Source organism: Magallana gigas, chromosome 6 (assembly GCF_963853765.1).
Source record: "Magallana gigas chromosome 6, xbMagGiga1.1, whole genome shotgun sequence".
Lineage (NCBI taxonomy): Eukaryota > Metazoa > Mollusca > Bivalvia > Ostreida > Ostreidae > Magallana > Magallana gigas.
In genome coordinates, this window is record NC_088858.1 from 33,155,958 (window position 1) to 33,168,407 (window position 12,450).

At 33.8% G+C, this 12,450-nt stretch overlaps 2 protein-coding genes across 2 annotated transcripts; both read right to left on the bottom strand.

The window, feature by feature from the left end:
- LOC136276485 (uncharacterized) lies at positions 1 to 4,810 on the bottom strand. Its single transcript, XM_066088573.1, has one exon. The coding sequence runs from the start codon at positions 3,544 to 3,546 to the stop codon at positions 1,552 to 1,554; it is 1,995 nt and encodes a 664-aa protein (XP_065944645.1). The 5' UTR covers positions 3,547 to 4,810; the 3' UTR covers positions 1 to 1,551.
- Positions 4,811 to 8,537: 3,727 nt separating this feature from the next.
- On the bottom strand, positions 8,538 to 10,131 carry LOC136276560 (uncharacterized). Its single transcript, XM_066088889.1, has 4 exons — positions 9,974 to 10,131; positions 9,429 to 9,670; positions 9,225 to 9,338; positions 8,538 to 9,093 (listed from the first exon to the last, which is right to left on the bottom strand). The coding sequence occupies exons 1-4, from the start codon at positions 9,975 to 9,977 to the stop codon at positions 8,746 to 8,748; spliced, it is 708 nt and encodes a 235-aa protein (XP_065944961.1). The 5' UTR covers positions 9,978 to 10,131; the 3' UTR covers positions 8,538 to 8,745.
- Positions 10,132 to 12,450: the final 2,319 nt, after the last annotated feature.

Consider the following 12,450-nt stretch of genomic DNA (forward strand, 5'->3'; position numbering starts at 1 on the left):
TGTTCTTCTTCTTCTTCCAATAAAGTGCAGGACTCCTTGGAGTATCATCGCACTTCGGCTTGTGCTCGGTGTGACAACAAGTGCATGTATATACAGTGCAGGTGAGATTAAAACCGGGTAAAAGTTGGTGGTGCTCTAACGTAGACTGCATGCCAGGACCTCCTGTCGGAATTCATCCAGGGAGGTACTGTCCACTGCTCTCTGTGGCAAGTTGTTCCAGATCCTGATACTATCTGGGAAGAAGGAATGCTTATATAATAAGGTCCTAGCATAGGGAATCAGGAATCTGTTTGTGTGGCCTCTGGCTGAAGTCATCGTTGGGTGTAACTCAGTTGTTGGAATAGCTACTAGTCCATGCACTATCCTGTACATCATTATAGCTTTGTTCCTGGCTCGACGTTCTTCCAAGGATGTCCACTGGAGAATTTCAAGCATTGATGTTACACTGCTAGTTTGTGAGTAGTTGTTCATCACAAATCGAGCCGATCGTCGTTGTACTGCCTCCAGTTTCTGGATGTTAAGGGCTGTGTGTGGGTCCCACACAGTACATGCATACTCCACTAAGGGTCTTACCAGTATTGTTTAGCATGCTGCCTTGGTATTACGTGGGCAGTGCTGCAAGTTGCGTTGAATGAAAGCTCTGGTGGAGTTTGCTTTCTTAGTGATGTTATCAATGTGTTCGTTCCATCTGAGGTTCTTGTGGATGGTAACCCCGAGGTATTTGGCAGAGTCCACGACTTCTAACCTGTGTCCACGGATGTTGTAGGAGTTGGTCACAGGTTTTCGTTTGTTGGTGACTCTCAGCAGTTGGCATTTGCTGGGGTGGAACTCCATCTGCCAGTCTGTTTCCCACTGTAGTAAACTATTGAGATCTTCTTGTAGTTTAATAGTGTCAGTGTTGTTACAGATATTACGATAGAGTACGCAATCATCAGCGAAAAGTCTAACATTGGATTGATGGACATATTCTGGGAGGTCATTTATGAAGAGGAGGAACATCAGCGGGCCAAGAACGCTCCCTTGAGGGACTCCTGACTGGACGGGGGCATTGTTGGAGCTCTTCCCATCAACTATTACTCGCTGGTTCCTTCCACTGAGGAAGTCCCTAATCCATTGGAGTGTGGACCCTCTTACTCCGTAATACATTGCCTTGTATAGTAATCGCTCGTGGGGGACCTTATCGAAGGCTTTGGAGAAGTCCAAAAGGATAAGGTCCGTCTGTTTCCCGAGATCCATACTCTTGGCTAGGTCCTGGACTGTCAGGATCAATTGGGACTCGCATGATCTGTTCTTTCTAAATCCATGCTGGGCATCAGTGAGAATTCCATGTTTTTCCAGATGTTTGGAAATGCTACTGCATATTATGTGTTCTAGGATCTTGCATATGACTACTGTGAGAGAAACAGGTCTGTAGTTGGCAGCTTTGCACTTTTCTCCTTTTTTAAAGATTGGAACTACATTTGCCTCTTTCCAGTCTGATGGTAATTTTCCTTGTGTAATGGAGGCCTGAAAGAATGTTGTAAAAATTGGAGCTAAATTTTCTGCTTGTTCTTAAATAAGTCGAGTTGGTATTTCATCTGGGCCACTTGCTTTATGGATGTTTAAGTTACGTAGCAGTTTACACACTCCGTTCTCTGTCACTGTGATGTTATCCATGGCAGGGTGTGGACTTGGCCCTTTATCTGGAATGGTACTTACATCTTCATCACTGTTAAAGACTGAGGAGAACTGTTGATTTAAGATGTTTGCTTTGGACTTCCCATCTGAGTAAGTTAAGCCATCTGTGTCTCTAAGTGGAGCAACTCCTGTTGTTTCACATCGTTTGCTCTTTATGAAGCTCCAGAATCGCTTTGGGTTGTTTGTTAGCTCAGGGCTGATCATGTCCTCGATGTAGTTCTTGTATGCTGTTTTACACTCTTTTTCTGTTAGTTTTTTTAGGCGTTGGTATCTTTTGATGTCGGCCTTATTGTTGGTGTTACGTGCTTTGATGAAGCTCCTTTTCTTTCGTCTTGATAGTCTCTTAATATCTCTCGTTATCCATGCCTGGTGAAATCTGGTTGATGAGAGTTTTGATGGTACACTCTCCTTTAAGATATTTAGTAGGTTCTTTTTAATGAAATCCCACATTTCCTGGATAGGGCTCATTGGGTGGAATATTGAGTGGAAATTGGTGTTCATGCTTCTCGTCAGTTCTTCCAGTTTGGTGTTATCCGCCTTTTTCCACAAGTATATTTTGCGCTGGGTAGGCGTGTTTATCTTTGCTGTGATGTCTGTGTCTATGTAGACAATGTCGTGGTCACTGATTCCTGGTAGAGGCTCGCATCTATTGACCAGTGATGGTCTATTGGTCAGGAACAAGTCTAAAACACGATCTTTTCTAGTTGGAAACGAGACTATTTGTTCCAGATGGTTGTCATGAATTAAATCTAGGAATTTCATATTCACCGATGTTGGGTAGTGGTGGTTGTCTACAGTCTGTGTTGTCCATTGGATGTCTGGTAGGTTGATGTCACCGCCTATCCAGAAGACAGCTCCTTTATATTTCTTCTTCAGTTTGTCCACTTGTTGCTTTAGGTCCTCCATGTACGCCAAATCACTGCTGGGTGGACGATACATACTACCAACTATCAGTGATTTGTTGTGATGTAGTGAAATTTTCACAAAAATGGATTCAGTATCATTTTCGTTGTCTGGATTCACTTCTTCACTGATGTAGTCGGACCTTACAGCAACCAGCACACCTCCATAACCATCTCTCCTGTCTTTTCTGTAAACATTGAATCCGTCTGGGAAGATCTCAGAGCTGCAGATGTCTTTTCGCAGCCAGGTTTCGGTGCCAATAATGATATTTGGGTTTGATGAATCAATGAGGTTACCAATTTCAGCTTTTTTATTCTTAACACTCTGAAAGTTGATGATGAGGATTTTAGTGTTCTTCGGTTTTAGCTTTTTGTTCAGAGGTGGTTCTTTGTTGTTTTGTTTCAGCGGTGAAGATGCAGCAGCTGGAGGCCCGGGACTCAAGGAGATGTTGGAATCTGATAGATGCTCAAAGATATTGGATGAAGAGTTTATAACAAATGAATCAAAAAGTGAAGTAGAGAAGTTTGGCATTCCACATGCTGTGCATTGCCAAGATATACTAGATGATGCTAATGCATTATACATGTACGTTGACATGTGGAGACACTCCACGTGATACCACTTACTGCAGTCATCGCATGCAACTCCTCTGTCTTTCCATGTCACTGCCCTTGTACACACCTGACATGGGTACTTAGGTGTTCTTGGACCAGGGTTGGATTCAATATCAGATGAGATTGTCAGCATTAACAGGGCTAGGTATATGAGAGTGTGTTGAGTGCGATCTTTCACAAATTGAATACAGTTCAAATTTCTGTGTCTGATCATGAGTTTGATACTTAGTTCTAAAGGATCAAATGATTTACTTTCATTTACACTTGATGTTTCATGGTTAATTGACCTGTTCCACAATATACAGGTCAGCAATCCGAGAAAAAACAAGGATTTCATTCTGATGATCTCCATTGTTTACATTGACGACTTCCCGCGCCGGAAGTTGTCATATCAGATACAACTTTACAGCCTTTTCGTTGATCGTGGTTCTTATATACAATCAAAATCGCTATGGTTGTTATTTAGTCTCTAAATTAATCACTTATCTACTTTAAATGGTGATGTACAGCCGGTCTTTGATGTTCTAGATCGTTTTTGTCTCTCGACTTGCACTTCCGTGTTGTCACACCAAGCATGCGCATTTCCACATTGCGGAGGTCCACAACTGCAACACCGCATTCTGGGGTGAACCATATTTAAAACGAACCTTTGTCGTCGGACGCCACACCAGGAAAATTCTCCTAGGATTCGAATGCAATAGATCGGTCGCTTAGAAGAACATATTAGCATAATGGCAAAGAAATCCACACACGAAAAACACAGAACGAGAACAAGTGTTCGCAGGGTGACGTCATTCCGCTCTTGTTACATGCTGGATGGAATCCAGGCGTAGAGTATGTCCGTGCAAGTCCTGGGATGTCCAAAACTCGAAAAGCAGTGACGTTGGTATATGGTCGTAACAAGCGGTTAAATCTGCTCTTGGGTTGCAATATCAACGTGTGTTGATGCTCTTAGAAAACTCGCTCGGTTGCTGGTACGCAGGATCTAACTGCTACAAAGTATATGTAGCAGCCCCGGGTAAAATACCCTTAGGATATCTCCACCAAACTATCACCGGGAAAAATGTGGTGTTTCTGTATATCCGGCGACATTAAAAATAAAATGCTTTAGATGGTAAAAAGCACTTTATTTTAACTTTAGGTCGGTATGGGTGATTTCTGGGAATCCAAAAACTACACCCGAACAATCCGAAACCTAATTTCTCTCTCCCGACAATGGTGTATAACACAATATGAATAAGAATTGAAAACAATAGAAATAAGCACTTGAGCACGAGTGACATATGTCATAGAGTAAACTTCAATATGAGTGAGTCAATTAACTCAAAGGTGAGGTGTAAGAGTTAATAAAATAATTAAGCAATTATAACTGAAGTGAATTATTGTCTTGTACAAAGGGAAAGGTCTATTTATGAATAGATAACAGTTACTCAAATTTCACTCCATGATACAAAAATCAAAAGCAATTCTTCTTTTTAAATTCCATACTCCAAAAATTAAACTAAAAAAAAATGGACAAAGAAAGCACTTTCGTTTTAAAGAAATATCATTTTATTCCCCACGCCACATTTACATTGGTTATTTTCTGAGAAATAAAACGTCTGTGACGGCGACTTTTCATCTCAACCTAAAACAAAAAAATCCCCATAATTATATAAATTGAAAAGTGTTAATTACTATAACTTGTACACGACCTGAGTCTAGGTCTAGAATGTTAGAATTATAACCGTTGTATATGAGCAGAAATGAAATCTTGGACTATCAATTAAAACGATGATGTTTATCTACATAACAGTGAAGCACATTTTTAAATTTGTGTTAATAAATTATATTACAAAATTGTAAGTAGTAATTGATCAGTCTTTTAAATGGTTGATATAAAAATACACATGTATCAGTATCTTGTTGTTTGTCAGTTTGTCATTTTAACGATAAAGCAAGTTTGAATTATCGTTCTTTAAAAGAAAAAACAAATAGGGCTAGCACTTATATCAATTAATGGGCGAGTATATAAAAATAGATATTGAATTCAACAAAGAACATTATGTGTCACTCTTTGTCCAAAATTCAACTTGAAAATATTTTAACACTCCACAGACAGATTTTGTTAACATAATTTTTCATTTTGTCATAATCATTATTAGATATGAACCAATGCATTGATTTCCGGGTCTAAATAAATTTACATATACAATCTCTAAAACATTGGAGATTTAAATTATCATTTATAGATGATGACCTCTTAATTAAATTTTCAAATTCTACTTGCAAATTTGCACTACACTTACCAATCATAGATCAAAATTGTTCTGTTTTGATTTTTACTCAGATCGATTTTTTCACAATGTGTTTTGCTATTTCTATTCATAGTTCTTTCCATCTTTTGCATTGTAAGGCATTTCCGAATCCCTTCGGCCATCAAGTATATTCTTTACACGCGCCTGTTTATATATGATATAAATTCTGCTTCAATGTTCTTGAAAGTGATTTCTATTCACACTGTCCCCTCGTTACATTTCATCTCCCTTATAAATTCTACACGAATCTCATATAACTTTCTTCTTGATAACTTTTCAAATAATCATTATCATAAGATATATTTTCTGTATTCATTTCAATATTAATTTTGTAATCTCTCAAAAAGGTATTAGTACGGATGATTTATAACATTCAAAATACAAATTGAATTTGTTATAATGATAATGTATCCTCCATTTTTGTTTGAATCATTATCCGAATATTATTTTAAAGTTAAGATAAATACAAATCACCATAACCCCAATTAATGTTACCATAAAAGTCATAATGGGTGTTATTGTTAGGAAGTCATAATATGCTCTCTATTTGGCTCAGTCACGAATAGATGCGTTGTATTTTCAAGCTCAATAAAGTTTACAGTAGACCAAAATCAAACACAAAACATAAGTTGATCAAGGAACTCGGTTGAGCTTTTGGCTTTGAAAAGCTTAACTAAACCGTAAACCATTGACCTAGACGATGAATATCATACGATACAAGATAAAAGTAAATGCATAAAAAGTAGTGTATATAGCCTAAACGATATTTAGGTCAGATGACAAAAATCATATACATGTATTACACCTTTTTAGTTTACCTAATGATTTTTATCATACTTTTTAATCGAATTTGAGGATATATTTCACCTAGATAAATGCATTACTATTTGCAAAGCAAATGTATTTTGTCGATTAAAAATGTGAATGCATGTCTCAAGCAGGTATGATATCTGAATTTTAAATAACGAACAAGCTCATGGAGTATATTTGTGTCAGAAAAAAACAAAGGAGAAATGTAGTTCATATCGCCTTGTTTATCCGTGAAAATAGTGTTGGAACTGAAAGGATGCTTTAGAGTTTTATCAAACGGAAGGGCGATAAAAAAAAAATGAAAAAAGAGAGACTGTTTACTTAAAAATAATATTCCAAAGAACAAAAATGTTTCAAGACTCTTACATAAACTTTCTATACTTTCAGCGTTTAGTTTTCACTGTTCCAGATACTTGGCGGAAAGTGATTGTTCACCAATTTGGCGAAACTTGGGTATAGCACATTTCTGAAGTTACTTATTCATATTCATTTAAATATCTATATACAGGAATTTTACAAAAGAATGTGAAAGTAAGACAACCAAAATATGTGAATTTGCTATTAATTATCATTTAATGAATGACATAATCAATATCAAAACAATGTACACTTAATTGATTGGGATGAAATAAAATACCTGTATGCATAATCATCATTAAAATATTGAATTAAAACACATTGACAGACTCTCAATAATTCATCCCAGTCAAAGACTAAACTTAAATACTTACACCTTGAAAAAGTTTAAAACACATTATTAAAGCAAATAGGTAGAGCATATTTATATGCATAACGTTAAAACTTTGCATCTGATTTATCAGAAGATGTGTTTAACCTAAATATCCAAAAAGAAGCAGAGGCGAATGTATTAGTTTATAATACCTGATAGAGTATGGCAGATTTAATTTCGTCAAAATATAATCAAGCGGTTAAGAAAGAGGTTTCAAAAAAGGATCAAAGCTTTTCATAACAACGTAAGAAAAAAAACATTTTCTTTTCTTTGGAGCATGACGCAATAACCTCTGAATTGTAGAAGAAAGATGAAAACAGAACTTTCAAGTCTGATCTTGTTTCTATATTAGGTCTATATTAGGAAATCTTTATCTGTATAGATACATACAGACCAAATCTATCCCTACCATTTCTTTATTCAATCCGTTACCAATAAAAAACGATTGCCTCCTAACCATGATTTATTCTTAGACACTTAAATGTGTCATGTATATTCAAATACATTTGGGGGAATTGTCTTTTATAATTTACTGAACAGTAAACCATTAGCCCATTATTAAGATAATTGATAAATGCATAAATTATAGTGTATGCTGTTTATACAAAATATCTTTTAGATAAAGATGACAAAAATTATATATCATATCTTAACAATTTACCGAATTATTTTTTCCCTATCAATTACACTAAATGATTTTAATCGTATTTTTTTTTATCATAAAATTTCACACATAGACACATCACTATTTCAAAGCACGATGAAAATGAAAATTTCGTTCTGTCCATTGAAAAAAGTTGGTACATGTCTAAAGCAAGAAAAATATATTCCAATTCCCAAATCACGGACAAGTTCACGGAGTACATTTGTGTGAATCAGAAAAAGCAATGGGGAAATTAAACTCGTATTGCCTCATTTATCCGTGATAGTGGTGTGGGAACTTTAAGTGCGAGCATCCGACGGAAAAATATACTTAACTATTCATTTATCAATAACATTGAAATACTATAATTAATGTTGTTGGAAAAATAAATACGTCAATGAGTTATCACCATTCAAAATTAATCATATATTACAACTCTTTAGAGTACGTGGTTAACTATTCCAAAACAACTTTGATGAAGTTCTAAACAAACTGTTAATGGATTTTATGGGAAATGTTCAAGAGCATTAATTTTTGGGCGAATCCGTGTTAAGTTTGTTCAGGTATCATAAAACAAAATGTTTTATTGGAGGGAATTATTTGTTTCCTTAAGATGTTTTCCTGAGGTTGCTCCGTAAATTAACAATTTCTAAATGGAAGACCATTGGATTTTATAGATGTCAAAGGGCACCTGTCAAATTTACCAAATGATAAGCCTAATTTTTTTTTATAAGTCAACAGTATAAAATGTTTTAACAAAATATGCGTTTTTATGTATTCAATTTAAAATATAACAATGTCATGAAAATAAGGACCCCAACCGTCATTTTTGAGGGAAGGAAAGAAAATGAAACAAAATGTCATTTGGTGAAAAACTAATTATATGTATGTTTATTTCATGTATAATGGCAAATAAATAAATATAAATTAAAAATATATATATAAATGCACGCAAACTATAAATATATAAATAAGCAGTAAAAATGTTCAGATAATGCAGTCTCAACAACCAGTTAAAAAAATAAATGAATATCACTCTTTTGTATCAAAACTCGTGGCATAAAGTGTAGTTCAAGGGGTGGATTGCTTAAGTAATGCGTAATCTGGAATCATTTTCTTCAGGAGAACTCTCAAATCTTTAAGAATTATAAAATCGCGTTTTCGGAGTAGCCTCGATTCGATAGCAACCTCTCTGTCTTCGTCTTGCATGATATCTCGCGATACATAAGTGATGTTTCTGTTCTCCATTGAGTTTGAATATTTGCACAAGATGCCCAGTATTTTGCTAATGACGGATTTGTACATCTGAAGGACGCTTTGGGTGTCGCCACTTATGGTTACAACATCCCAGCTGGATTGTTCTAAAAATACTAACACAGAGGAAAAGGTCTCGTAATCTCTGTAGAATACATCCTCTATCTGAAATTAACAAAAACTAATAAATAAGTATTTTAAAATCATAATTATCTCTACCCTAATATCAGATTATTTGAAATAGAGGCATCAAGATAAATTATGTTCTTTATGATATATAAATTTAACAACATTACCGTGTCGTTGTCTTGAATGCCTTTATACACAGGGAATCCAATGATATGATGAAGATTACTTTCTTCACCTTGAATAATATTAGCTTCTACTGCATCGACAAATTTCTGCCTAACCTACAATGTTAATTTAAAAGATAAACTCATAGGTATAATGTTTTCAAAATTTACAATAATGGTATATGCATACAGTAAACCACAACTCACGTAATATTGTTGAATTGCCTCAACTTTTTCATCAGTTTCCTTTAATTCTATGATGACATTGTGTAGCATACGTTTGATGGGTACAGCTTGCTTGAGAATAGGTCCCAAACTTGCCAGGAATGAGGGTGGTATTGTTGTTTTTCCACATGGAGATTTCCATGGAGGGGTTTGGTTAATTGCACCCTCTGTCGAAGTTGTCATAGATATGAACAAACCAAAAGTGGATAAAATTGCCCGGAAATCTATATAGGGAAAGAAAGAAAACATAAAATAAATTGTTAAAGATATATTTTTTAAATGAAATAAAAATTAAATAGTTTATAAGAAACATGTATGAACAAACATGAAAAATAGATAAAATTGTCTGAAAATCTACAGAGAGAGAAAAACGGTTGAAATTTTAAAAAAGAAATTAGTTGAAAAAAACCCCATTTTGAACAATCAACAAAAACATTTTTTAAAGATCATATTATACATTTCTATATAGAGAAGAAATTTATGTAACGCAATAACTAAAAAACACAGCCACATAGTCCTCTACTTACACATGTTTGATCGAAGCGTTGGATCTGGTAATGAATCTTGATCCTTTCAATGACTTTATATATAGCGTAGAGTCCCAAAGCATCGTTATTAAAAGAACTCAGTTTTCCCGGAAATCGTCGATGTCGATTGCATAGACACACTTGTAAATCACCAGGTGAATTTTGTTTGGCCCATGGAGGATATGAAGTAAGCAAGTGGTTGACAAGAAAGAAGAAAACCGGAAACCTTCTACGTGAAAGATATATTTTCAAATTTACAAATACATACAAGTATTTAATCATAATATGAATACATTGTACATTCTGTGAGTGATCAAGTGTAAAACAGGATATAAATCATTTTTTAAATTAAAAATAATAAACATTATGTTGCACTTTGTAAAATGCTTTATCATGATATCACATTATTTATTTTTATTATGATTTTAGTGAAATATTTGCATTTGACAAATCTTTTTTCTATATTCAACTGTATGAAAATCTTTTATCAAGGGGTAAGAAATGTTGGATCATTTAATAAGCAAAGAGGAAGATCAAGGATGCATGGGATGTTAATTACACTTTAAAGAAAGGGAAGTTTAAAATAAGGAAAATTAAAATGAATTTATATCACGTGCCGGATTCAATCTTAAGTTGGTGTTGAGAGATTGCACTTACATATTTATTGCATTAAGCACAAATCTTAAGTATGTACTTCAATCTTTTACTACTGCACTCCCACCCACAGTTTGAATTCATTCATAATCATTTTCAAAAAAATAACCAGAATTTCTGAAGTATTGGTTTATGCAATCACTTTAGTTATTATAATATGTGTGCCTGTAAAACACATGCATTAATTTTGTTCCTATGATATAACAATTTTCCATAAACTCATCGGAAGCCAAGCATGTGTGATTTTTGTCGTAATAGTAAATTGTATTTTGTCTATTCAATAAACCAAGATTTTGGAATGGGGATTGGGATGATTGTAAAAAATAAATGATTAGAAGATGAAACAAAGAAGACCAACAACAATTGTCGATTAGAACGTATCGCAAAAGGATATTAGTTCATGAATTAAATTATTTTTAAAAGTGCGTGAGAAAAAAAGGTTTAATTTTTGTGTTTTTGTAAGACTATGATGAACAAATCTCATGCTTTTTTATGGTCAAATACCGCGACCATTTGGGCAATTAATACTGTACCAATAATAACAATTTCGTCACATCTAAGTTGATTACTCATATTAAGGAGTCTCGATGTTCATAGCCATTTTTAGACTGTATTTATTTCCTTCAGAAGAAGAGCTCTATTTCAAAATAAAGAAAAATACCCAATTTAAAAGGTCTTTTTTTTTTTAATATATAGATTTTTGTTTATGAAATAAAATCTTAATATTTTTCGCAGATCTGGTGGTTACTTTAATGACCAACCATAATAACTAAAAATTCCTTAAGATTTGGCATTTTATTCTACTGAAGATTAAAAATTGTTGAAAACAATTTAATCCGAAAAATTTTCATTTTTGAGGCAATTATTACATATAAAAATATTTAATTGATGAATTGGTTGCTTGAAATGCTAGTTTCCAAGTACTTGAATATTGACTCATGTGGAAAAAATATTAGTATGTCCTGTTTTAGTGAGCGGGCTTTTCTGATTGAAAAAAAAAATAACGCAAAGACTATTTCTGCTATTTTTAAAGTTCTTTTCCAAGAAAAAACATTTCTACTGTGATGTTGTAATTGTATACTATGCTGAAAATAGCATTGTTGCCCAAAACAAAGTGGATGTACAAGTACAAAAACATCGCTCATTTATTCTATAAAGCTTAAAAGGCTTGTTAAACATTATATAGTGTAGAGGTTGTTTTTTTTTGTTAAGACTTCAATTAAATATGCACTATAGTTAACTAATGAAGGAAAAAAAAATAAACAGTGACAATCAAAGGTTTAAAACTGTTTATTTTTAAATGCAGTTTACAGAACTGATGCCTAATTTTCTTTATTTACATTTTTCGGAGTCTTTGTCTATAATAACAATACAAATCGATTTTTGAATGTATAGTCCGATACATTGCATTAATGACTATTTCAATAGTTAATCGTACCATTGCTAAAAACATGTTTTTATAAGTAATAAGGAATCATTCCTTGAATATTATGAAGTAATACGGTCGGGGTGACCAAATTTCTCATAAATTTGATCACTCCGGACCGTATTTGATCACTTAATATTCTAAGAATGATTCCTTATTCCTTTAAAAATAGAAGATTATCGGTACAAGTTTTGATCGATGAATCTTTTCAAGTTTAACTACTCTCTCTCTCCCCCACCCCCTATCAAGAGGTGTTTGAACTAATTTGCAAAGTTCTACAAATTAAAGTATATTTTTGGGTTCTTTACTTATTTTTTTACGAAATGAACTGAAAGCTTTCTTTCACAAATGTTAATATAATTAATCTTAAAAAAGACAAAATACTATCATGATGTAA

What these genes read in the sequence shown, in the direction of transcription:
- LOC136276485 (XM_066088573.1), bottom strand. Translation starts at nt 3,546, where the DNA reads ATGGAGATCATCAGAATGAAATCCTTGTTTTTTCTCGGATTGCTGACC.
- LOC136276560 (XM_066088889.1), bottom strand. An exon ending in AGGCAATTCAACAATATTAC is followed by an intron (nt 9,339 to 9,428) that starts GTGAGTTGTGGT and finishes TTAACATTGTAG; the next exon opens with GTTAGGCAGAAATTTGTCGA. An exon ending in GCATTCAAGACAACGACACG is followed by an intron (nt 9,094 to 9,224) that starts GTAATGTTGTTA and finishes TGTTAATTTCAG; the next exon opens with ATAGAGGATGTATTCTACAG.